At 40.3% G+C, this 26,124-nt stretch overlaps 1 protein-coding gene across 2 annotated transcripts in view; it reads right to left on the bottom strand.

The window, feature by feature from the left end:
- The window catches only part of SLC66A2 (solute carrier family 66 member 2), a 66,741-nt gene that overhangs the window by 30,429 nt on the left and 10,188 nt on the right, over nucleotides 1-26,124 (bottom strand). The window contains exon 4 of one of the 2 annotated variants that reach the window (XM_071450593.1): nucleotides 22,233-22,286. The exons of the other annotated variant lie outside the window; for it this stretch is intronic. Within the exon in view, the coding sequence (XP_071306694.1) occupies nucleotides 22,233-22,286 (54 nt within the window). The remainder of the gene's footprint in view (nucleotides 1-22,232; nucleotides 22,287-26,124) is intronic. 2 annotated transcript variants of the gene reach the window in all.

The following is a 26,124-nucleotide window of genomic DNA, read 5'->3' as shown; positions in this document are numbered from 1 at the left end:
TACATTAGTTGTGCTGCACTGATACCAGCCCTGTCAACATTTTGTGTGTTTAAACCTAAATATGTCTGCATACATACACGTACATGCCTCTTCCTTACAGCACTGCTGATATATAAGCATAAAAAAGAAAGCAAAATTATAAAAGCAAGCAGGGGAGAAGAAAGAATTTTTGTTCTAATACAGAGGAAGTTTTAGCAAGTATGGTATCTGAAGAAGGTTCCAGCTGTTGGGCTCGGAAATTGCTGGTGAATGCCAGCTGAGCTGGAAAATCCTCATGAAGCAGTACAGCTCAGCTCAGCCATCTCTGAACATCACTGCAGAATGAGTGTAACCAACCTGGGGGCAGCTAGAAGCAAACTCCTACCCCAATCCCTCCAACAAAAAGCGTGCAGAAGAGTACTCCGGACTTCTCTTCCAAAGCAAGAACAGTTCTTGGGTTTCTCCAGACGGAAGATGCTTTTGAGGCAATCTTGCAGCAGGTACACATTCAATCCCCCCCACCACTGTACCTTGTGCAACATACACTAACCAAATTCTTTGCTTTCCAAGTCCAGCTGAGAGAAAGCACTGGGTCTCTACTCCTGGTGTGCTAGCAGGCCAGTAAGATTAGGAGAAGAATAAAAGACAACAACCACCACCACACACATGCCAATATTGCTACTTAACTTAAGGCTATGTATATCAAAATCAAGGTACTTACAGCACTATATTCCCCCTGTAAAGACTTGCTTCCTCAGTAGCATCACTACTGCAACTCCCTACTGTGTTACTTGCCTGTTCAGTATAGAAGTCTCTCCTTTCTATTCCAATGTACTGACTGTTCTTCCTAGTCACTGCATTCATGAGATAGTCTCAACAGCAGGCAAAAGTGGCAATTATGACCAATGAAGAAAAACAGCCTAATAACTAGGCAGATCATGGGGCTTGGAAAGCCACTGAAATAAGACAGCTGTGGCCCAAAGGATTCAGTGCTAAAGAAATAAGCTCTGTATTTGAAAGGTGGTGTGAAAGCAGCATGAACAGCTCTAGAAGCATGCGACTCAGAAGGAGCATGGACCCCAGGAGGAAATCCTCCTCTAAAGTTGCAGGAGTGGCAGTGAAATGGAAAGCCCAGGGAATGCCACAGCAGAGTTCTGATGACTCTGGCCAGCCACTGCCTTCACTACAAATACTCCCAATCCTGCCCACCTCCTACACCAGGAGCATCAAAAACCCCAGAGCAAGTCAAACTAAAGAAGTGCCCCAACTCTTCACCCTCAAGGCAGAGCTGTGAAGTCAGGTCTCTGCTCCCAACTGTGCCAGGAATGGAGGCAGCAGATAAGAGATAAGCTCACTCTTCTTTGGGCCAGATACGCCTTTCTATGCTAACTATAGAAAGAGACTTCTTTTTCTGACAGCAAGATAAGCAGGGATGATGAGAATGTCACAGCAAGAAGAACATGTAGTACCAAGTTTCTATTTCTACAATAATTTTAACAATATTTTACACTATCATCTGCATAGTTATTGCCTAGCAGGCAATATACAAAGGACTCCAAAAAAGACTAAAATGCAGTAAGTTAAGCATTGCAGTGCAGGCAGCCTTGACTCTAAAATTCTTGTAGTTGGGAGCTCTAAACTCGATATGAAAACAGTTTAATTTATTTTTAATATTACTGAAACTTACTCCTTGCAGCTTAAGTCTCAGAAAATATCAAGACTACTATAATATTAGAAACAATATGCCCTTTCTCATTTAAAGACTGTAATTAAAGAAATGAATAAAAGTTCTTCTAAACATTACAAAACCAAGCTGTGCATTAGACCAGATTCAGTTTGACTCAGATTCCACTGTGCCAGAGATTACAATGCCAGGTTGCATGTATAATGCAGCAAGTTACTCCCAGAAACTCTGGAAGTAACTAACTGCCAGGTAAGACTTTACCACCTTTTGAACTGCAGACCTCTGAGAAAAAAGCTGATAAGTGATCCCTCTTTTTCAGCCTTGCCTGAGCTTGACTTGCCTGAGACCCTACCTCCTCTGTTGTGAAGACACCACAAAAAGAAGGCATTTGTGATTTTTTTCAGACACCGAAGTCAAATGGTTACACATTCATAAATGCATGTGTAAGTATGTTCATGACACAAAGCTAAACACTCTTCATGAGAATACAAACTCATCTCCTCATTTAGGATTTTTGGAGGCAAGTTTAATCCTTGTTTCCTAGGTAACCCACCACCAGCAAAAACAAATTCTAGCCCCCAAACTGGCCCTAGTTATTAGTAATTTAGTATCTAAACAGAAGAATGCCCTGTGCCACTGCCTCGTTTGCTAAAACAATGTGGCCTGCTAAACATCTCTTGGCCATTACCTCAGTAAACCTCCGAATAACCCATTTTAGTATTGATAGTTGAATACTTTAAAGTTATCACAGGCATGGAGGAAATTGTAGAAAGCTTTCACCCCTTTTTTTCACTTGCCTCTCTCCTCTGCCCAGTCCTTGCTACACATATGAAAATGTCAGACAAGTTTTCTTTAATTATCCAAACAGCATTACAAAGATGCTAATATCTCAAAATGATGGCACAGACCACTCCATTTCATAGAGCTTCCTTCCAAATATCTATTATAGTTAATAATAATAATAATAGGGTAGGCTGGTTAAAAAGAATCCCATACTAAAAAAACCCTTGTATTTCTCAGTTTTTATTCTATGTTGGAATAAAAAGAAAGACTTTGGGAAATCTGAGGGAGGATGAAGAGAGAGGCAAACATACAGATGAGATCTGAGAAACCAGTTTAAACTTTTAATGTCTCTGATTTGAATTAAGGACCTTCCATTTAAGTTTTTTCCATGCCCTATGGCAGCAGGTCATGAAGCTATTACCCATCCAGGTCTGGAAGCATCTCCTACATTCTGACCAATTTTGACCAAATTCATTAAAATAATTTATGTATCTGTGTTTGTGAAGACGTGACCATTCACTGGTGACAACCTTTATCCCCAACAATCAATTGACGAATTTCAGGCCAGCAGTAGCAAAAAAATTTCAACTTACAACTTCTCATTTACTACAATGAACATCATTTAAGTGAAAAAGTGGCTATGGAAATTCATCTGCTATTAAAAAAAAAATATATATATATAGGTAGATAAAGTTGGCAGTAATTCCAATCTCCATGTAACTTTCTAGGGAAAAGGGAATAAAAGGATTTCTGGTAGCAGGTTTTCCAGAACTTCCGTGCCTTCAGTGTCCCCTCACAACCACTAAACTAAAGCTCATCCTGGTTACAAGTCTGCACAAATCTAAATTACTGTATACAGGCACCAAACAGCAGGAATTTCCACTGCACTATCAGGAAGAATTTACAGGACAGGAGACCAGTAGAGAGTTTCACTTGAGGAGGGCCTGCAGGCTGCATTACTGATTACAGCACTTGTAACTGGAGGAACCAAGCAAGACAGAGCTTCTCTGAAACACAAATTCCCCTTCAACTTCCCAGCTGTTTAGTCTGACCAGAGATAAATCCTTGTTTTCACAAGAGCAGCGTTTTTTTATATAAGGTGCACTTCCAAACACCTTTTTATGTAAGGTGCATTTTCTGAACACCTTGTGCTTGCAGTTCAATGCTCCGAAGCTAAAAATCCTTCAAGACATAGATCAAAAGGTAGTTGATTTAAGTAAGTGGCTCTGTAATGAAGAGTTAGGTGGTGACATAGGTGTGCATTCACAAATTGTTCCCATTTCCCAGCAGAAGTTTAAGCTCTTCTTATCCCCCTCAATCTCTAACAGTTCAGTTTAGTTCCCTGAAGCATTTCCCACTGAAGCAAAAAAATGTGTGCTTTTTACTTCCTTTTTTTAAGATTTTACACACAGAAGAAAAGAACAAGCCTGCATTTTAAGCAAGATTGGTTCACTTATTTGGTTCAAAACACAATCCCACAAACTGTTCTGTCAGTACAAGTGAGGGGGCAAGAATGAGTGGGGGAAAAAAGAGGATCAAGAATATCTTCAGCATTGCTGCTAAGCATCCTGGCACCAAGCCATTGCTAGAGTCAAAAGACTTTGGCTATTATCCCCTTTTACAAATATTTTTACTTTTTAAAAGGACAACAAAAGACCTTCAAACCAAAATAGGCAGAAGAGAGTGCACTGGAAGTGTTCACCAGAGAGATGACTTTGCCACCACAGGGCACCATCCTTTTATCCCTGGCCAAGTGATTCTGGGATTTGCCCTCCACTGCTATTGTCCCTTTCACATTGTGTAGTCAGGAGTGCCGGGGATGTGGAGAATGATGACAGATGAACCATAAACAATGAGCTGCAAACAACAATCCTATCCACAAAATCCTCATTACATTTCTGAGTTCTGCTGTGAAGAAATAGTGAATTTCTTTCAGGGCTGATCTGTTCTTTAACATCTACTGTACACAAAAATTAAATGAGGTACTTGTGTACAAGACTATTTTAAGCCATTTCCATATTAAGTTTGCTCTTTTCCCTAAGTGCAATTACTACAACTTACTCTCAACAGGGCATGAGGAGAGGCATTAGGGAGTAAATAGCGTCTCTGAAGACACAGTAAAAAATCTAAGGATTTTAAAGACATTTTCTTAAAATAACTGCTCCTGACTTTTACATTCCAAGGGGTGCAAAGACAAGGAAGGACAGCAGTGGAAAACACTGACATAAGCAAGGAGTCACTGCAAGTTTGTGATGGTATAAATAGACAAAAAAAATGGGGGTGACAGGAAGCATAGAATGTCAAGACCAGCAACTGTTTTTTTTCAAAGGCCATACAAACTTGAGGTAAGATGGGGAAAAAATTTACCTCCAAACAACTGAAGTTTGTGACACTTCCAAAGCAACCTACTAAAAAGCCACTTTAAGAAAGGAGAGGATGGCATAATTTTTATTATCATAGAGATAAATGTCAGGTTTTAAAGCTTAGCTATGCACACATGCATACACGAAAAACACAGCAAACTTGCAAGGGCTACTGAAGTGTGTGTGTAACACCAAAGCAGTCTACGTATTTTAGAAACAGCAGCATTGGTCCTGATTTTGATGGGAAAAAAATCTTGACACTCATATCTTACGCAAAGAAACAGAGATGTTCTGAATATTTAAAATGTTCCATCTCCAAAATTCTCTTCAGACCTCGGAGTTGCAATGGGTAATAGTAAAAAGACAGCTTTAAGCAGCTTTTAAAAATAAAAAATGTTTCCATGAAATACTTAGGATCTGTCTTCCTTTCACAGATTTCTACTTCTCCATGGAATTGTTCAGGATGAACAAGACCCTTTTTTGTAAACGTACAATGCAAGTAACAATAAATCTGTCAGAACTGAATTCTGGGATTTGGAATCTTTCCCCCACCCATGGGAGGGGACACAGGATCCTGATGCAGAGATGTAATTCATACTGATCACAGAGCAGAGCAAAGAGAAAGTAGGGCACATAATAAATGCATCTGAAAGGAGACCTTCATAACTTCAGGAATAATGGTGGTATAGTTGCTCCCTCCTATAGTTGCCTCAGTTGTTTCCTTCCCACATGGAGGGAAATATGCTGTTTACTAGTAATCCAAGTGTTAGGAGGGAGGCTGTGTACACCCTGCCCCTCACCATAAATTCACAATTCTCTAAAAAAACCACTTTTTCTGCTGCTGATTTGAGACCATACAGGAAGCAGCTTCTCACAAAGAGCTAAGTTACATCCTTTCCTCCCAACCTCACTCAGTGTTATGTCACCTCCTCCTACAGACAGAGACTGCATACCATTCTCTTAGTTATAACATTCTGAAGCTAAAAACATTTGCTCTGAAGCACAAAACAAAACCAAATTTTGAAATGTGATTATGTAACCTTCTGATGAGGTCTATATCTGCCAGCCTATTAACATCACTTAAATCACTACTAGCTTTAGTGAGTCAAATACTACATCTGGCACTGGAGCCAGAGCTTAGCAGGCTTTATCTGCTTCTGCAAGAACAATGTTTATACTTTTTCAGTTTTGCTTAGTAAAAAATCTTATTTATTCTCACAAGAAACTGATTGGAGCTAACATCTGCTTTGTTCTTGTGTCTTTGAATAGCAACTGAGAGTATAAAAGAATGAGAACAAAAGAGTAAATTAATTTTACTAAAAATCTATCTGAAAATAATATCCACTTCATTTGTTTTTTAAAAAGAGACATTTCCAAAAAATGAACCTTCAGAACAAACACTGCAGTTCATTTACCTTTTTATAATTTAAATTAAGTCATTTTGCACTTCTATTTTAAAGCAATTTTCAAACTAAGGAGCTTGCTATAAGTTACAAGTAAAAGCAATGCAATATTTGACCATTTAATTAATTTTTAAGATGAAAAGAAATGTAATTTAAATAGATCATTACTAAAATATAGTTATTCTATTTACACATATGGCCACATGAACCAAACTTTCTTTAGTAAATACACAAAATAATTTATTTTATTACCATATTTCTTGCTTGGTAATTTAAATTATTATTTGCAAAGTAGCTCCAATACTAACTTTTCTTTGCAGTAAGAGAAAAAAACATACTTTCCTCATCAGCTTTAATGAAGGAGAATGGTTGGAAGTGAAAAGGAGATGGTTTGGGCCTTGAAACAGGAGCAATAGTTGGCGGGACACGACTCTGAAGTGAATTCAGGAATTGCTATGACCTACAAAGTAATCCTTCCACCTTAATTCTGCCTGTTCCTTGACACAATGTCCTGTACAACTCCCCAGCAGTCCTGGCTGCCATCTGGAATGTGGCTATAAGCCAGCACTGCTCTACACTGTGCTATCACACCTCTAAATGTCTAAATAATTTGCCCCAATATCTAATGCAACCTGAAATAAACTGTATCAGGTGCATGCAGCAGTAAAAAGTATCAAGCTGGAAGGCAGGGCGAAGATGATGTACTGCCTGTTTCAGAAAGTTGACAGTCACGTCTCAGTGCAGATAAGCATAGTTGATACATAGGCCAAATCTGCTCCAATGCAGCACTCCCATCAAACAGCTTCACACTTAATGCCAAGGTCTGCACCACTTCCCATAACAATGCCCACCTCCCCAACACACAGCAACAGAACCAACAAATAATTTGTAAACAAGTTTCTTCTCTTGAGCATTCCACTCTTTGGGCATCTGTTAACTGCCAAACAGCAGAAGTGACAACTTGGCATCCACACCAGAAGGGTGTTCGGTTTGGTGTTTGCTCTTCAAAATACCTTGGTTCATAAAAAATGATTCCAAATATAAAACTAGACAAAGCCAACTGTGAACTTGCTATCACAAAAGAAAATCAGTAAGTAAAACTTCATGAGGCAGGCAGCTTTCCCTGACACAGTGCTGATCTCAGCACCACAGAAGGCAGCATTCATCTCATCAGACTTGAGATCTTGAGTCCAATCCTCAGATTCAGGCCCTTTGCAATTCATGGGAGAGATTGGCTTGCCTTCAGCTTCTGCAGGCCACTCAGCAAGTCATGGATGCCGTTTTCTGCTATGGAAAACACTGAGATTTCAGGTGTTTCTCCATCCCAAGTCAGGAAAAAATCACACTAACATTAAAAGATGGGAAACCAGCAGTACCTAAACAGCCTAAAAGGTTAGGATGCAGGCTTCAGGCTCCCATTGAAGGTTTTCTCTCCCCTGTCTGCAGCCTGGCTTACCAAGAAACCATCAGAGCCACTTTGTTCACTAATAAACTCAAGAGTTATCCGTGCAAGCAGGAGCCTCCACCTCAGTCTCTTGTATCCCATGCAAGTGCCATGATACTGCTTTGCAGCCTGTATAACTGGAGTGTTCAGCTCCAGTCTTCACAGGGCTAAAAACATTCAGGGGCAGAGACAGATACAAACTAAATGGGCAATGAGGGCTAAACTGCATGCACCTTCTTGTGGTGGCAACAGGGGATCAAGAACACACAGGAAAGCAGGAGCACCTAAGCCCCCTGCCCTAATTCACCTTTCTCAGCATTCACATGGAATACAGAGTACTTAGGTTCTACTGTTTCATTTTCCTGCTTCAGAGATAGGACACAAAGTAGGATTTCCAAAGTCATCTCTTAAAAGCAAACAGAAAAGGGAGAGTGTCTAAGATCTCTCTTCTCTCTCACTTGAAATGTCCTCCTAAGGTTTGAAAATCCTTTTCCAATGAACATTTGGTGCATCACCGCTTGCAAAGTGGGAGTGTGCAGTGGAGAGAAAATGGGAATCTTTTCAGAAAATAAAGTTATCACAAATTATTTTCAGTCCAGGATGGTCAGTGTACTGCATTACAGGCTAAAAGCATGACACTTGTGTCACAACAGAAAAGGGTTTATTTTGATTTCTGTTCATACAGCAATGAAAATGGCAAAGCACTGATGTTTCAGTGATAAGTGCCTTTCAATCTCCAGCATCAGGAAATGCCTTGTTAAAATGGCATTATTTATAAGAGCTTCAGAAGCATTGATTTATTTATATATATTCCCTATTTCTAGCTTACTAGAAACTAGGAACTTCATATTCTCAGTGATTTTTAAATAATTAAATATAGATAACAAAATATATAGGACATAAAGTGACGTGAAAAAATCCATCAGGCTGTGCACAACAATCACACTGTACCTTTAGCACATTACCTCCACATACAGTTCATACAGCACATTATGGCAGCTTAGACATCCAGTATTATACCTGCCCCATGCAGCATTTTAACTGGAACCAAGTGGGTGCTGCCACTCTGCCCAGCACTTCAGGTCACCTCATTGTCCATTCCTCCCACTGCATACAGCAGCGGGTACAGTTATCTCAGCAGGCTCATTTCCAACAGAAGGCCCTAACATATCAAATGAGCTTTCCCAAGTGACAACATCTGCCTTTCCAAGGGAGTATGGTTAGAGAGTCAGCAGCAGAAAGTGAGTGCAAGCTATGCCCCATCCCCTGTACATGACAGAACTTTAATATTGGCAGATGTTGACTCTGATGACAGGCTCATTTGTTGAATTGTTGATTCCATACCACTTACCTAAATGCAAAGATAAGGTTCTTTAAAACCTCATGAAATCTACAAAATCTGGATGTTCTAGAAACATAAAAATGTGCTGCAACCAGAAGTTTTCTCCCTAGCAAGCTGTCTAGACAATCTATTATGTCTGAGCAGGCAGCACTGGGCAACAGTGCTTCTTTAAGCACACACCATGCCAGCCAGTGCTATAAACTACTTAGGAAACTAAAAAAGCAAGCTATCAATGTATTTGTACTAACAATTAAAAGCCCCTCAGCCTGAAAGTTATTCTGAAGTCTGTGGGGAGTTGAGTCACACTTTTAAAATGTCTTCACTTATATCTTTTGCACTGAACTGGCAACTTGGCCATCATCTAGAAAATCAACATTTCTCTTCTCACTTTTTTGCTTACAGAAAGAGAGCTGTCAGGCAGCAAAGCAGGACATCACCGTGAAAGCCAGATAACTAATTGTCACTATGGCTCTAAAATCACCTCTTGCCTTCTTGCATTAATAGTGCTTTAATGCGCTTTCACTGGTGAGGTCTGCCCCCTACAGCTCCTCAGCCCTGCTAGCCAAGATGAGGGAGTGAAGCCAGATAACTAATTGTCACTATGGCTCTAAAATCACCTCTTGCCTTCTTGCATTAATAGTGCTTTAATGCGCTTTCACTGGTGAGGTCTGCCCCCTACAGCTCCTCAGCCCTGCTAGCAAAGATGAGGGAGTGAAGCAGTAGCCAGGAACAGGAAAGCAGGAGTTTGTACATAAATTTTCAAGTGACACAGATAGGATGCACGTGGGGGTGTTGAGGGTGAAGGCTTATGTCTTTGAAAGGCTAGTCCATCATCTCTGAAAGATCATGGTACTGGGAGAGATTTTCTATTACAGGGGAAAGGGGGAAGGAAAGGTAAAAAGAAATCACACCTATCTGCAAGGAGGAGACCAGGGAACTACAGGCCAATCAGGATAACCTCATCCCTGGGATGGTTATGGAAGAAGTCCTCATGGAAGTCACTCCAAAACACAGGAAGGACAAGGAAGTAACCAGGACAGCCTGCATGGCTTTACCAAGCGTGAACTGCAACTGACCAACCTGACTTTTAAGACAACAACCTTGCAGTATCTGAAGGGAGCCTACCAGGAACTGGAGAGGGACTGTTCAGCAGCTGCAGTGATAGGACAAGGAGTAATGGGTACAAATTGAAAGAGGGGAAATTTAGGTTAGATATTAGGAAGAAATTTTTTACTGTGAAGGTGGTGAGACATGAAACAGGTTGCCCAGGCAGACTGTGGATGCCTGGCAAGTGTTCAAGGCCAGGCTGGATAAGACCTTGAGCAACCTGGTCTAGTGGGAGACATCCTGCCCATGACAGCAGGACTGGGACTAGATGGTCTTTGAGGTCCATTCCTACCCCTTAAGAGTCTATGAATTCATGGTTTTAAGAGCAAGAGGAGAGCAGTAGGTGTTATTTACAGTGCCTTTAACAAAGCTGCTGAGAGTCTCCTGTAGTATCTTTATTAACGAATTACTGATTTGTTAGTGGACAAGACAAAAGGCAGAAAATTGGCTGGATCATCAGGCTAAGAGATTTTCATCTCTCAAAGGAAAAACATACAATTTACAACCAGTTACAAGGCAGCCCACAGTGATTAATATTAGGGCCAATGCTCTTTAATATCTTTCATTAACAACCTGGATGACGGTGAGTTCATGAATACCAAATTAGGGAGAGTAAGCAATAAACAACTTCATCCCAATGTGAAGCAGAAGGGAAGATGCCAATCTCTTCTTTTGGTTGACCAGTGTTAGGACCTCAGGAAACAGCATGAAGTTGTGTCAGGGGAGGTTTAGTTTTGATATTAGGAAAAGGTTCTTCATCCAAAAGGTGGTTGGGCTCCTCTGAAAGGCAGTCAGAGCCCCAAGCCTGACAGAGTATAAGAAGCGTCTGGATAACACCCTCAGGGTCACAGTGTGATTTTTGGGGCTGTCCTCTACAGGGCCAGGAGTTGGACTTCAGTGATCCTTGTGGATCCCGTCCAACCCAAGATACTGCATGATTCTATGAACTGAATACAGCACTGCTATTCAAAGGGATCTTAGTCTTAGGAATGAAGTTCAGGTTACTGTGAGGCTGGGAAGGAGTAACCACACAGTACTGGTGCAGAGAGCTGACTCACTAGAGAACAGCTTCACAGAATAGCAGAGGGTAGCATGGCAGGCAATTTGAGCACGAGTCAAAGTGTACACCTATAGTAAAGGCACTCAATCACCTTCCAGGAAAATGTAGTTGGGCAAATGTATGGCAAGCAGATGGATGGATGTGTTTATTCCTCTCTACTCAATGCCCACAAGACACATTATCTGGAGCAATGCATTCAGGGCTTCCAAGTACAAGCAAGATGCTGGCCTACTGGAGTGTGCTCTTAGCAATTTCACAGATGACACTAGGTTGGGTGGGAGTGCTGATGTGCTGGAGGGTAGGAAGGCTCTGCAGAAGGATCTGGACAGGCTGGATCAATAAGCTGAAGCCAAGTGTATGACAGTCAAAAGACCAAGCACCTTCAGTCACAAGAACCCCATGCAGAGCTACAGGCTGGGACAGAGCAACTGGAAAGCTGCCTGGTGGAAAAGGACCCTGGGGGGGTGCCTGCCAGCTGTCAGTTGCTGAACACAAGCCAACATATACCCAGGTAGCCAAGAAGGCCAATGACCCTGGCCTGCATCAGCAATAGTGTGGCCAGCAGGAGCAGGGCAGTGATTGTCCCTCTGTACTTGGCACTACTGAGGCCACATCTCAAGTCCTGTGTCCAGTTCTGGGCCCCACACTACAAGAAAGATATTGAAGTGCTGGAGTGTGTCCAGAGAAGGGCAATGGAGCTGGGGAAGGCCTGGAACACAAGTCTGATGAGGAGCAGCTGAGGGAATTGGGAGTGCTCAGGGGAGACCTTCTCACTCTCTACAACTGCCTGAAAGGAGGCTGTGGCCACATAGGAGTCAGCCTCTTTTCCAAAGTAACAAGCAATAGGATGAGCAAAAATGGATATAAGTTGGATCACAGGAGGTTTGGATTGTATATTAGGAAAAAAAACTTCACAGAAAGGATTGTCAATCACTGGAACATGCTGCTCAGGGTAGCGGCTGAGTGACCACATGTGAAGGAATTTAAAAGATTAGCTGTGGTGATTAGGGACACGGTTTGGTGGTGGGTTTGGCAGCACTGGGTTAAGAGCCGGATTTGGTGATCTTAAGGGTCTTTTCCAACCTAAATAATTTTATGATTCTATAAATGAGCCCAGTGGTGGGCCACCAAGATGATTAAAGGGCTCAGATATACAGTGTACATGAAGAGGCTAATAGGACCCATTCAGCTTTAAGAGAAGGGTTCTTGCTGCCTACAGCTGAGGGGGAAGTGGATCATGGAGGCAGGCTCTTCTTGAAGGCACTTGGAGACAGGACAAGCAATAACAAGATACGGGGTACAAGGGAAATGCCAATTAGATGGAAGGAAAACTTTATCATCATGAAGACAGTCAGACATTGGCACAGGTGTCAGAGAGGTTGTGGAATCTCCATCTCTGGAGATACTCACAACTCACCCACACAAGGCCTGAGCAACTTCATCTAACTGGACCCACTTCAAGCAGGGAACTGGATCAAATAACTTCAGAAGACCCTTCCAAGCCAAATTTAAAGAATGAAGCTCACCATTCAGATCAAGATGTGACCAAGTTTACAACAGCATGTGACAAGCTCAAGAAGCACGCAATTGCAAAAGTTTCTCACCTCTACAAAACCAAAGCAGCAGCTTTGCTGCACACATGCTCCCTGATGTGAAGGGTGAGCAGACAAACCAGCTGTCTGAACACTTAGATGTTTCATTGCTGATATTATTAAATTACTCTGGGTCCCACCAAAAAGGAAAATATTTTTTCAACATCTTTGTTTATTCACTATTTCCACAGCCCTGGAAGCGAGCTCAGCCTTGTCTCTGAGGTTCCAGTTTAGCGGCTCAGCAGACAAGTTTTGGAAACACCAGAGCACCCTCATGTGGCTAGATGTTGCTAGGAGTTCTCCATCCTCCATCTGAATTGTGTGAGGCACAAGCAAAATCCACGTTTTATTCACAGGTTTATCTCCCCACCACACCACCAACTGGGCACAGGTCTTACACCATAAATAGTATCCAACAGACCCTGTTTCCAGTCTCTTCTTCCCACCAGAGCAGAGCTGGATGACAGGCCTGCCGGATGGCCGGTCAGGGGCACCAGCAGCCAGAGCAGGCAGCCCGAGCAGCACACTCCACAAACACAGTGTTGAACCTTGTTCCTGGGAACCTCTAGGTATAATTGCTCATGCCAGGCTGGGGAGCAACCTTCACCACCTCTCTTCTTTTCTCCCCAGACTGAAAAACAGTTTTCCCTCAACTTAAGGTAACATTGAAATTTCTTGGTAGCAAATAAAGACTTTTTTCTTTTCCCCCCACTCACCTTTTTGTTTTTTTTTTTTTTAATAAAGACAGGCTGGGAGAACAACAGCTGCACTGCTTCTTTCCAGCTCTCCCAAGCACTGCAGTGTGCTCCTCATGCTGCACAGCAAAGAAAAGGCTCCTGACACTGCACACACCTCCTTCACTGCACTTAAATCGTGCCTGCCTGTCCATCCCCTTTTTCCTTGCAGCAGGCAGGCTTTTGGAACAGGCATGGGCCCTTCACATGCTCTATTTAGCCTGGCAGATCCTCTTAAACTATAAACACAAGCACTGTAAACTGCATTAAGAAGTTCACAAAACACCAGCCTACCCACATTTTCATGTCAAAGCCATTCAAAAGCAGCAGCAAGGCTGGTGCAAAGAAGGGGTCGAAAGACTGAGGTCCAAACATACTGCTCTACCCCAAAATAACATCTTACTGAAGTGACTCTAACTCACAAGAGATAGTCAACCTGTACAATCTCCCTACTGTCTGTAAGCTGAAAACTTAAAGGGAGCTAAATAATAATTGCAAAATGCAGTAGCAGCAAAAACAGAACAATGTCCACCAGGTTCCCTGCCCTGGTGACAAGTAAACATGGGTAATACTTTCTCAACTCCCTTTTTAGGGATAGAGAATATGTATATTGTTTGATTACCACCAATGACAGAAGCCAAATGAATGAACACATTATACAAAACATTACAAAGCTACTACAGTTGACAGAGCAAATTACAAATATTTTATTTACAATCCCACAATAGTTTGGATTGGAAAAGCCCTCAGCGGGACATCTAGTCCACTCTGTTCAACAGTAACCTGTTCAAAATTTAAAAACTGAGGACATTTCATCTTATGAAGTGGTACTTTGAACCTTGCTGATTAAAAATGGGTAAATTTTTAAACTGTGAAGAAGAACCAGTTTAACCACAAGTTACTGTATGCACTACAATAAAACATAATGTTGAAAAAAATGTTATCGTCCACATTGCACAAGATCAGAATAACGCCTTCAGCGCTTAAAGCTTCAGAGGATTCAGTTTAATAACTAAAAAGTTGCAGGTGGCAATTCCAATTTCTCAAGTATTTTGAAAGAGTATTTTTTACAATACAGCTCTCAAAGCACAGGAATGCTACAGCATTTATTGCTGAATGCAAAATACTTCGTACAGTGCATCAACTCTGCCGGTGCAAAATGTGTGGCTAATATGAAACAATCACTAGTCACCATCTCCCACACACAAACTAGGGAGAGGACCATTACTGGCCAGTTAAAATTTTCATTGTCGAAGGTGCCACTTCTGATCTCTGAGTGAAGCCCAAAAGCCAAATTTCTTTTTATAAAGTTGCCAAACAGTAAGTCTAGAAACTAAAATTCATCAATAGTTACCAAAAATTACAGACTCTAGAACTGTTGGCTTCATTGTCCACTAAAAATATAACCTGAAATGCAACTCACCCATCCACATTCTATGGTGGGTGTTCATTCCATTCCCCATCCCACCAGTGGCAACTATTCTTCTTGCTTAACTGTTGTAACTGATACAAAAGTTAAACTTGGGAGAGAAACAGCTTCCAAACTGAAAGGAGCTTGGAGCTCACTGCTTCTATTTCAGACCTGCACAAGAACTTGCACAGCTGAAAACACTTTCCCCAAGTTGTCTGTTAAAGGACATTACCTCTCTGCCTACCAAGCCTAGTTTTATCTTAAATTAAGGTAAAATATCTAAGTTCCAAAACAAAACCCAAAATCAGTAGGAACCTGTTCAACCATCATTGTGCTAACCAAAATTCAGAAAAAAAGGATTAAGTGTTACCACCTAAATAAGATCTCTCTTCTCTGAGTTATGCTACCTACATAAAGAAAACACCAGGTCAGCAGCCAAAAAAACTGTTTACCTGGCAGACACATGTCATTCCATTTTCAGATAACTGGCAGACCCAGTAAGAATCCACCGTGAAGCATACTAAGACAAGACTTCAACTTGAAAAGTAGGACCCATGTGCTAGCATAAAGTAACAGATGCTCCACAGCTCTGGTACACTACTAAACCAGAAAGCAGAATTCAGAGAAGAGTCCTTGGCATTTCTTGGGCTCAGAAAAAACAGTGGTTTTTTGGATTTATACCACATTTCATCACCTCACCTTTCTTCAAGAGGCAACTCAAGCATCTACGTTTAGGTAACACAGGCCTGTGGTAAGAGGCACCCTATCAAACATGCCTGAGATTCCTGCCCTGTTCTGGAGATAATCAAATCACAGTAGAGCCTGCCAGTGCTGGTTCACACATTGATCAAGTCATCACAGAAAGTGTAAGCAGCATGCTCAGGAGGAGGAAGTGGGGATGCCTGAAATTATGGATTTTGTCTCCCCATCACGTTCCCAAGATGAATTCCTACTTCCCTAGAAATGTCTGAACATTTGCCAGCCGATGGGAAGTAGAGAATTAAATCCTTATTTTGCTTTGCCTGTATTCACAGCTTTTGCTTCACCCTTTAAAGTGTCTTTACCTCAACCCAGGAGTTTCTCACTTCTAGCCTTCTGACTCTCCCCTCCCACCCACTGCAGGGGAGTGAGAGGGTGGCTCTGCTGGGAAGAGCTGCCTGCCAGGGTGAGCCCACAACACCAGATTATTCCCTATGGCTAACTACAACTACTGATAAATCTGCAGTTCATGAATGGAACAATACATCCAAGATTACTTTAAGACTTGGGAGCTATTGCCTCATACTTTACCTATCAGTCATGCAGGTAATGTCAGTCTCTTCCACTTCCATCCATCCCACTGTCCTGGATTGCCAAGCAAATTGTATTCTATTCGCCATCTGTATGGCAGCTGTCTTCTGTTAAGTGGGCAGTTTTCCTTATCTCTTCCACAACCTATCCTCCCTCCGGGGAACATCTGTTGATAACAGGCTATTGAATATCACTGCATGACTGATAAGAACTGTAGCATTCCATTGTGACATGCTCTGCCCAGAGGGAGGAGCCAAACATTCCTACCAATCTTGAGATTCTAGAACACCAGCACGGCTTCTCCACTGCATTTCCCAGAGGAACAGCTGCCTCTTCCACTGCATCTTCAGAGGAAGACTACACCCTTTCTACAGGATCCCTGCTCCAAGAGAACCACACCTGACACTCCAGGAGGACTGCAGCCACCATTTAATTGGACTGCTACCAACACCCTGACCAACAGGGTGTCAGGTTGTGTTCTGACTCTGTCAGTGTTATTTTAGTTTACTGCACTGTTTATTTTATCTTTTTGTTTTCTTCCCTAATAAAGAACTGTTATTCCTGCTCCCATATTTTTGCCTGAGTGCCTCTTAATTTAAAATTTATAGCAATTCAGAGGGAGGGGGCTACATTTCCCATTTCTCGGGAGGCTCCCTTCCAAACCAAGACACCCACAAAAAGAAATACCCTTGAGTTTTCTAAAGGTGACCACCTTAACTCTCATGCAAAGCCACCACCTGTCTCTCAGGCCTAAACCTGCTACATGCCATGCAGTACAAGAATGACTTGTCCACCTGGATCCCTTGCCACTTCATCTCTAAGTCTCTGGATTTACTGCAATTCTCCCTCTCTCCTTCCTCCACCCTCCAGATAACCACATGGGCCAGCTGCCTCCAGCATACGGAAATGGGAAAATAAAAGAAAATTCATTCCTGACCACTGTGATCAGGAATGTGCTTTCAGAGCACTCAGGGAGGCAGAAGGTAAATCGGCCTCATGCCTCTACCTCACTGCAGAGGATGTGTGTATTTCTGGATCTCTCACCTTAAGGAAACTGCAAACTGCCAGAGGCAGGGATCATAGTTGCTCAGAGGGCTCAAAAATCCTTCTTTGGGTTTCTCCCTTTCCAGCTGTCTTTTCTGAAAGGAAAAAGTCTCTCTGGAATACAGGATTTAAACTTATCCTTCCCTCTTATACCTTCTGAATAATACCAGATAAGCCTGCAAAAAAGGCATGCCCTCCTACTGAACCACTTTCAACATTCTCAACAGGACATAAAAGGCCACAGAATTTTTATTTTGAGGCCCATTAGCCTAAGGGGCTGAAGAAAGATTTACACTGAATGGAACTTCAAAGCCTGAAAGAGAGTATCTACTGGGAAACATAAAATTGGTTCCAGAAAACAGACTGATCCAAACCCATTTTCCTCATGGTTTCTGAAAGAAAATTATTTCAGTGTTGAACTTGCAATGGTTCAGGACGAATTCCCTATGAAAATAAAGGAACAAATTTTTAAATTAAACTATTCCCTCTCTGTCTATAGTTTAATACAAAAAAAAAAAGTTCTGTTCAATCTGTTCAGTATGCAAACAATATTTTTTAAAAATCAAGGGTTCTATTTGGACTGAATTATTCTGAAATGCTTGAATAACTTAGACCTCCAGCACAAACCCATATCTGTAAAGACAAATTACTTTCCAGACTTGTGTTGGTCTCTTTTGCAACATCAACTAAAAATAAACCAAAATTATGCATTAAAAAGACACCAATGTTTACCATTTAAGTATTTACTTAAAACAAATTTTAAATTGCCCCTATGTGTTTATAATCTCCATTTCTTACTCTCTTTTATCTCCTAAAAGGTCTACAAATTGATGCAGAGAAAGACATGGGGAAATAACTGTTCCCATCATATAAGGAATTACAACCTAAGTGTTAATGCAGACAGGTGCCATTTTCTCAGGCAAAGTAGACCTGAATTCTTCAACAACTAGAACTCCATTAATATTTTTTAATCCTTTTAAAAAAATTTAAAAACGAACAAACCACAAAATGAAACAAAGCAAAACAAGCAAAAAAAAAAATCCTTTTGGCATCCTGTTTTCTCACAGACATGTCATTACAATCCCTTCTCCTGAACATCCTCCCCAAAATACTAACAAAAGCACTCTGAAATTAGTCTAATGAGGATACATACAATCCTGGGGAGAAGGGATCAAAATCCTTCCAAGAGCATTTCCATGTTCAGTTATGCACAGACAGAGGTGGTGACACCTCAGCAACAACTCTGCTCTCATTGTTCCAGCTGTACAGGGAATTCAACTGGGCAGCACAGTGCAGAAGTCAAGCACTTCCAATGAAACCCAGGTGCTCCCCACAACCAGCAAGGAAAGCTGTGCCTCTGCTGTGTCCCCAGCTCTGCTCAGGGTGTTAGGGCTGGACAGAGAAGCACATTGTGCATGTGACTTACAGAGCACCCCTGGAAAAACACTGCTCGTCCACAAGTTGTGCAGGATGCCCAAACAGACCTAACAATGAACAGAAGAAGTCAGAGAGCTGATTAAATAAAGTTTACATCCTTCATGGCACATGTAATGCAGTAGTGCTGTTCTCAAATATGTCAACGCTGTGGTGGTGCTGTTGAACAACACAAGCCAATTGCTGCCCTGAGCTAACTAAGGAGCATGGACGAAAGAAGTGGAAGTGTGAGTCAGGCTATCACACTGCCAGTGGAAACTTGCAGCAGATGCCTGCACCGGCTCAATTCACATTACTCTTTTCTCCTCATTACTATGCAGCTATAGGTCTGCAAAGTTAACTATACATACATTTTACATTTTCCCCCCATAAAAAATGTTCAGTAGTTTCAAATACTTTGCAACAGGTATTCCATTAATCTAAGTTTTTGCTGTTCCATTACCACTAATTCTTATTATTCGCATTTTAAAATTTAGTGAAATCACACTCATCAAATCAGATGAGGTTTTTCTGAGTTAAAACCAAGGTTCAGGATTCTGTAATACAGCAAGTGATAAAACCATCTTCAGACAGAGAAGGAAATCCCAGAAATGTCTTTCCAAATGCTTAACCATCTACTTAGAAGGAAAAAAAATCCAGCAAGTACCATCCACGTTGAAGCTCACCTGCCACACACTGAAACCACTCTGAACAACTTTAAACAATACAGCCTCTTACGAACTATGGTCATGTTTTGTTACTTCTTCAGTGATTTTGTTACCCCAACAGTCTCCGACACTCACAGGGCTCAAAATGGAATTTATATTTTAGCAAAACAGATTAATACACTTATTCACATTTGTTCTAAATCATCTCATCATGAAACAAGGAACAAGCAAAAACCCAAATTTCTACTCAACTGCACCTTGCTCAGTCTCAGCAATTGCCATGCTACCAGGCACTAGGTAGAACTAGGTATCTGAATTAGAAAACAAAGAAAATAAAGCATTAATCCTTCAGAACGGGAGCTACTTCTTTTTAATCTTTCCTTCACCAAGAAAAAAAAAGGAAAATAATTTTATTTCTGTATGGAATCAGAAAACCCTGGGGCCAACCTTACTGTAACTTTTTTTAGGTTACTCAAACTGCAGTAACCTTCCCCCACACCCTCAACTCTCTCTCAGTACTGACTGACAGAAAGTCACTTTTCAGAGTCATGTGACAGAGATAAAGACTTTGTCAGATAACATGTGGAAAAACAGTGGCATTAAGTGGTTTCTTGAACTACCAACAATAAACCAAATCCTAAAGTAATCTCAGGGAGCTCTTCAGTTCTATTCAAGGAGAAGCACCAAACAAATGCCTCTGTATTTATCTAACAAGTTCACCTAAAATTCATCGGTAGCCCAGTACATTTTCTGACTAATTGTTCAACAGCTCTGTAACGAAATAGTTTTCACAGATCATAATTTACAGACAGAATTTACTACATCTTCATTTACAGTAATTTACTACATGACCAGAAAAAGAAAGTACTATAATAATTTCTGAAGCCTAAAAATACATTGAAAAAATTTTTACACCACCCAACTATGCAAAGGAAATTAAAAAACAATATGTTCTTCTTGAGCAGAAGTTTTAATTAAAACTCATTAAAGGACATGAGAATGCACAAGCACCTCAAAGGATGGTCAATATTCCCCTCAGCTAATCTCTAAGTGAGCTTCCCCAGAGCTGTAGCAAAACACAGCACTGCAGGGCACAGCTCAGTTAAGCCCTATGTCAATTGAGTATGACATATGCTGTGACACACAGCACTGTGCACCCCACTCTTCATACCACCAGCACATACTTTTGTATGCACATTATACACAAACAGCTCAAAACATTTCTAATTTCTTTATAGCAGTGAGAATTATCATATTTCTAACTTGCCCACCCAGTCTTTAAAGTTCAGAGCAGTAGTGTAAGGCTGTCTTGTTCCTTAGCGATAATTCAATTCATTCCATTTTGCTAAGCAACTCCAAAACAAACCTCAAGTAATACCTATTAACCAAATGTTTCAGACTTAGACCAGCTGGATTAAGATGTGTGGTGCTTTATTCTACATCTTTTTAAGCTATCAAACTACCAACAAATGACTTTTTAACCAAAAAGACAAGGAAAAAAAAACTGATTGAAATAAGTAAAAGGTCACATTAAGTTACTTATTTCTGTTTAATTTTAACCACTTGAAGCTGGCAACTGTTTATAGCTCTGAGACTGTAAATAAAGCATTGCTAGAAACTAGTAAAAGACATCAGGAATACAGGCACATGGAAGACAGAACTGCTTAAACATTACATTCCAATGGTTAGTGTTGCAAGCCAGTGAGAATGACCACACAAACCAGAGTTAAAGACAAACAGAAACAGTTTGATACTAAATCCAGAAAAAATAATGTTTTGAAAATACAAAAGGAAAAGGTGCTTTGCAAAAATACTGGTATCAGACAAAAAAACCTGATAAATTTCCCAAAGCATGAATTTTGCCCCTAAATCTGAAAGGGGAGATCCAGAAGATGAATCATTAAAAGAGAGTCTTATTTAACCTAAGCAGGAATGGCCTTATGGCTTCAAGAAAGCACTCAGGTTAATACCACTCTTGGGCAGTTTCTTAGAGCTAACTCCAGCTTGATTAACTGTGTGTTGAGAAATACAGAGACTCTCCTTTTGCCACAGTAATGTTCCTCTGTGCCCTGGATATTGCCAGTTGAGTTGATCCTTCATTAACTCAAGAACTGCAACAGAACACAGGTGGTATCAACAGAAGATTCTGAATCAGTTCAGTTAAAAATATACTAAAAGTTGATTTTGGGGAACTTCTGTGCCAGCATAACTTCTCTGATGCAATACCCCAGCTAATTTAAAACAAAACTACAATTATTTGACTAAAACTGGCATTCCAAACTATTAAAGAGTGGAAAAAGTACTGCAAGGCTAGTTTGCACCTAATATTTCTTATTCCTTAGGTAAATTAAACAACATAGATTCCAACTCTGAAACTGAAGATTGGAAGCTCTCACCTTGGGCATTACTAATTCCCAAACAGCAATTTTGAGGCTGCTCTATAATAAAAAAGAGAGGAATATTCACAAGGATGCAGGCACTTTGCCTGAATATCAAAGTGAAATATCTGCTGAAAGATACTGCTGTATATTTCATAGTTTCCTCAGCATTAGAGCTGAAAAAATGCCAACTGAGTCTGAAGAAATGAATCACTGTTTTGTTTGTCCAGCTTGGGGAAGGAGTAAGGAAGACACACAATGTAGTCAATTCAACTGCCTTCAAAGAATTGGTTTCTGAAATAGAGCTGAAAGCATCTTTTCCTCTTTTCCATGAAAGTTAAAAGTGGGCAGGTGAAAAATTTAAAAAAAATTAAAAACCAGACACCAGGTTTTAGTATGTCAAGAAAAGGTAATGCAAACATTCTCTATAGAAATGATCATGCAATCATTGCCCAAAATGATCACAAAAAGTAGCAAATCATGAAATATGTGGTTAAGGGGACAACTTCAGGCAGAACGGGTTTGTACAGTACATACCCAGATAGGATCTCTTGGGAGGTGCTTTGATTTCTTCATCCTTACTATCTGCAGCTACATAAAAAAAGAGTTGAAGGGAAAAAAAAAAAGAAAGGAAAGACAAACAGACTTTTATGATTAAATGCAACAGTGTTTATTTGAGCTACAGTTTAGTCAGTTAGTACATTTTATTCATTAAAAAATAATAGCCAGACCAAAACATGCCAGAAATTTTAGTCCCCATGCTTTCTATAAAGCTCCCACCCCACAATGCTAAGATAGGACTGAGCAGCAGGAAGTCCCTGAACAGTCTCAGTGCACAACCCAGCATGCAGTGTACGTATGAGGGGAAAATAAAGGCTTAAAAAACAATTAAACAGGCAGCTTGATTCTTACTTTTAGACTACATAAATTCTAACTTTTCGTGATCAGAGAAAACAACCTGTTACCTCAGCAACACAGGGTGTGTGGATATGTATGTATTAACAGCTGAGACAGTAGTTACCTTGCCTCTGGTGGAAAATGCTATTCAAAAATACTGTCACAAAGCCCAACAAGAAGAAGAGAGAACAGACCTCATCTGCAACAATGCTGCATGCTAAACCTTTTCCACTCTAACCTTCCTCTGCCAGTTGAAACCCATATATTACACAAGAGAATTCTCCAGTGCCAAAACCAAAGCTCTTCAAAGGATCAGAGTGCTATAATAAGATACAAGTTACAAAGGAGATTAAGTCAACCAGCAGAACTGGATGAATGACAAGAGGAATGTAAAATGTAAAAACACAGGAGCCCATGTTCTTCTGTGGAGCTCAGGCTGCACAAGTACAGAGAGATGTCCAAGAATCTCCTTTCAATAAATATTGTCCACTGGTTTTCAGTATAGTTCATACATTCAAGGGGGTCAAAATCTGTCACAACGTCTTGGGCATTACTAGAATGTTTGCTGGAGAGAGGTGGGAGGCTGATTTGGGGAGAGTGTCTGTATCTCCAAGAATATGAAGAAACTGCTCTAGCCCACCAACATTCCCAAAAGTAACCAGATGTTTTCAGCTGTCTGTACCTGTCACAATTTTGCTTCAGCCACCTCTTGGTTCTTGAGTAAAGACATAGCACATCCACATTTTGTATTTCAATATTCAGCTCTTTAGGATGGTAGCACCATCATGCCCCAAAATATTACAATACTTTCAACAAAAACAACAACAAAATTAACAAGAAGCCTGGCCCTTTCTGTACTGTGCCAACAATGCAGCATACATATGGCTCCACAGATACAACTTTAAAACTTGGGAACAAATATGGAAAACTGTTGTTACCTCAACAATGGTACCAGAAGATCTGCATTAGAGCACTTAAGATGCAGAGAGGTTGAATACAAAATAAACAATAAGAAGCTATTGTTCATGGCTGCTGATTTCACCTGAGGACCCCATGTAGTTTTCAAAGCATTCTCATGCAAGGGAGCGAACTGTCCTATCACTGGAGGTTTTAAAATCAAATTGGGGTATTTGTTAGTTTTGTATTTTGCCTAATTTGGGTGCTGGCTTTCTCCTTTCAACCTGAATTGTTAAAAACAGGCTATACAGTTCAAGTTTAAAAAAAAAAAGTAATAGAACAGTTGGATATATGAACAGCATTTGCTCTGTTTTCAATTGGTATGTACGGAAGGATAAAGTCTCTGCATCCAAAACAAAAAATCAGAGAAGGCAGCAACAGCACAAGATGGGTTGCACCACTTTCAACTTAATTTCATTTTGCAATACTAAAAGGGAGTGGGGGGAAATCCCATAATTTAGAAGTAACTGTAAGAAGGGAAAAAAATTTAAGAAAATTCACATAATCTAATCTTTTTAAGTTCTCTATGTATAGAGTCTAAAAATAAATAAAAAGAAAAAAGATCAAACATTACTAGAAAATCTAGGGAGACTGCATTTCTCATGCTATGATAGTTACTCTACAACTCAAAGTACAAGCAAATTGACTGAATGGCTTTGTATGTTCTGAATAGCTATTGACATTTTGGGTATTTTAAGCCAGTAACACCAGAAAACATGATAAAGAACACAGAACAAGCTTGTCAGGATTTGAAGAGATTGCTTCTTAATGCTTCAAGATAGGAAGCAGATTCTTTCTGAACTAGTTATTACTTAAGGGACCTAATTTGTGAGAAAATAAAAACAAAAGGAAAAAAGGCAATTCCCACATAACTGAAAACACACTGGTAAACATACTTCTGCTACTTGGAAGAAATACCACATTTAAAAATAATATAAGAAAACAGCAAACTCCCTTCCACTGAAATATTCTATTCTTTCTAAATATTTTGGATTATTTTGCTGAAACATTCAAAGGGAGGATAGAAAAGAAAAACGTTTACAATGAATACTAGCCATGTGAGAAATAACAATTACATTATCATACAGAAATGCTGTACCTTCCCTTAGGATTCTGCAAGGTTAACAAAAAACAATGACTTCAAACCTAGCTCTTCACTGCCCCAGCAAACTATAAGGAAGGAAAGTAAGTACACAGACTTATCAGCTTGCCTAGATCACCATAAAACTTTAAAGATAAGATTAGGTGTTTGATTAGAAACACAGTTCTCACTCCTACTCGTATTGTGCTTGAAACCTATCATTCTGTCCAACTTGAAAGGAGCTTTGTATGCACCTGAATGTTTATTCTAAACCATCATACAGTTGTCCTTACTAAAAATCAATCCATGTAAGAAAGATATTCCAAGTATTCTCAGTGCCTGTAGGAAGACGCAAGCCTTTCTATGAAAACAAATAATTAAGGACCACAAGTAGGTAAAAATCCATCTCTCTAGAAAATTCCCTATGACAAAATGAGTTTTAGGAAAAAGGTTTATATAATACAATGCAACCTTAAAGAGGTTCTACCATCTGTCAAGGGAAGGGCTGATTACCCCTTAGGAGACTGTATGTCTTTCAGGGAGAGTTGCTTAAAGAGCACTATATATTAAACTGAAGAGTCTCCCTTTTCTGTCCAAAGGTTACTGAAAGAGCCTGCAAGTGTGTGTATGTAAATGTGCACAAGAACAATTTCCTCTCAGAAAGGGCAAACAGAGAAACCTCTCTGTCACCACAAAACGCTAGCACAAACAGCAGAAAAGGAAGAAAGCACACATGCCCCTCCCAAATGCTTCCTGGATTTTACCTGCTGCTAAATCTGGCAGTTTTTAAGTCATTCATCCTGCCAGACTGAAAACCCCTGTGAACACAGCAGCTTGTGTTTGGAAGCTGGAGAGCAGCTCCTCTTCCACATGAATTCACTTACCTGAATAGTTTCTCACTACACTCCACAATGAGCAGGAATGGAAGTAGCCTCCTTAGCTATTAGATAAATTACCCTACTGCACAGCCAGGAGCTGCTGCCTTCTAATGATGGCTGTGGATATCTGGAATTGGATCAGACCCTCAATTACTAGGGAGTGTGGAAGAGAACAGATGGAGAGAATAAATTATACATCCTTAATGGCAAAACAACTGACAGAAAGCTGACAGTGTTAATTCTGTTCTTGTTGGTAATAAGCTGTTACATAAAATGTTGTAAGTCAAAGTCAACACAGAGAAACAAAAATCTACCCAATCTCACATTTCTTATCTGCAGCGAAAAAATAAGGACTTTGTACAAAGACTGAACATTTTATTAAACAGAGAATAATAGTCTGTCCCAACCGAAATTATCAAAATTAACCAAAATAAAAAATATGAGAAAATTCCCATAAATCCCAACTAATCTCACACTGAAGCCAAAGGAAATGGTACACAAAAATAAAAGATAGTTTTGCAACCATGGTAAGAAGCACCTGGTTTCTTGATGGTCAGTAACTCAAGTAAATAGAAAATTATTATCTACAAAAGCAAATGTTTGCAATTACAACATT

This window comes from Agelaius tricolor, unplaced genomic scaffold, assembly GCF_023055355.1.
Source record: "Agelaius tricolor isolate 1412-34295 unplaced genomic scaffold, bAgeTri1.0.p SCAF_2, whole genome shotgun sequence".
NCBI classification, from domain to species: domain Eukaryota; kingdom Metazoa; phylum Chordata; class Aves; order Passeriformes; family Icteridae; genus Agelaius; species Agelaius tricolor.
Note: the sequence above shows the minus strand (reverse complement) of the source record. Positions and strands in the feature narration are given on the sequence as shown.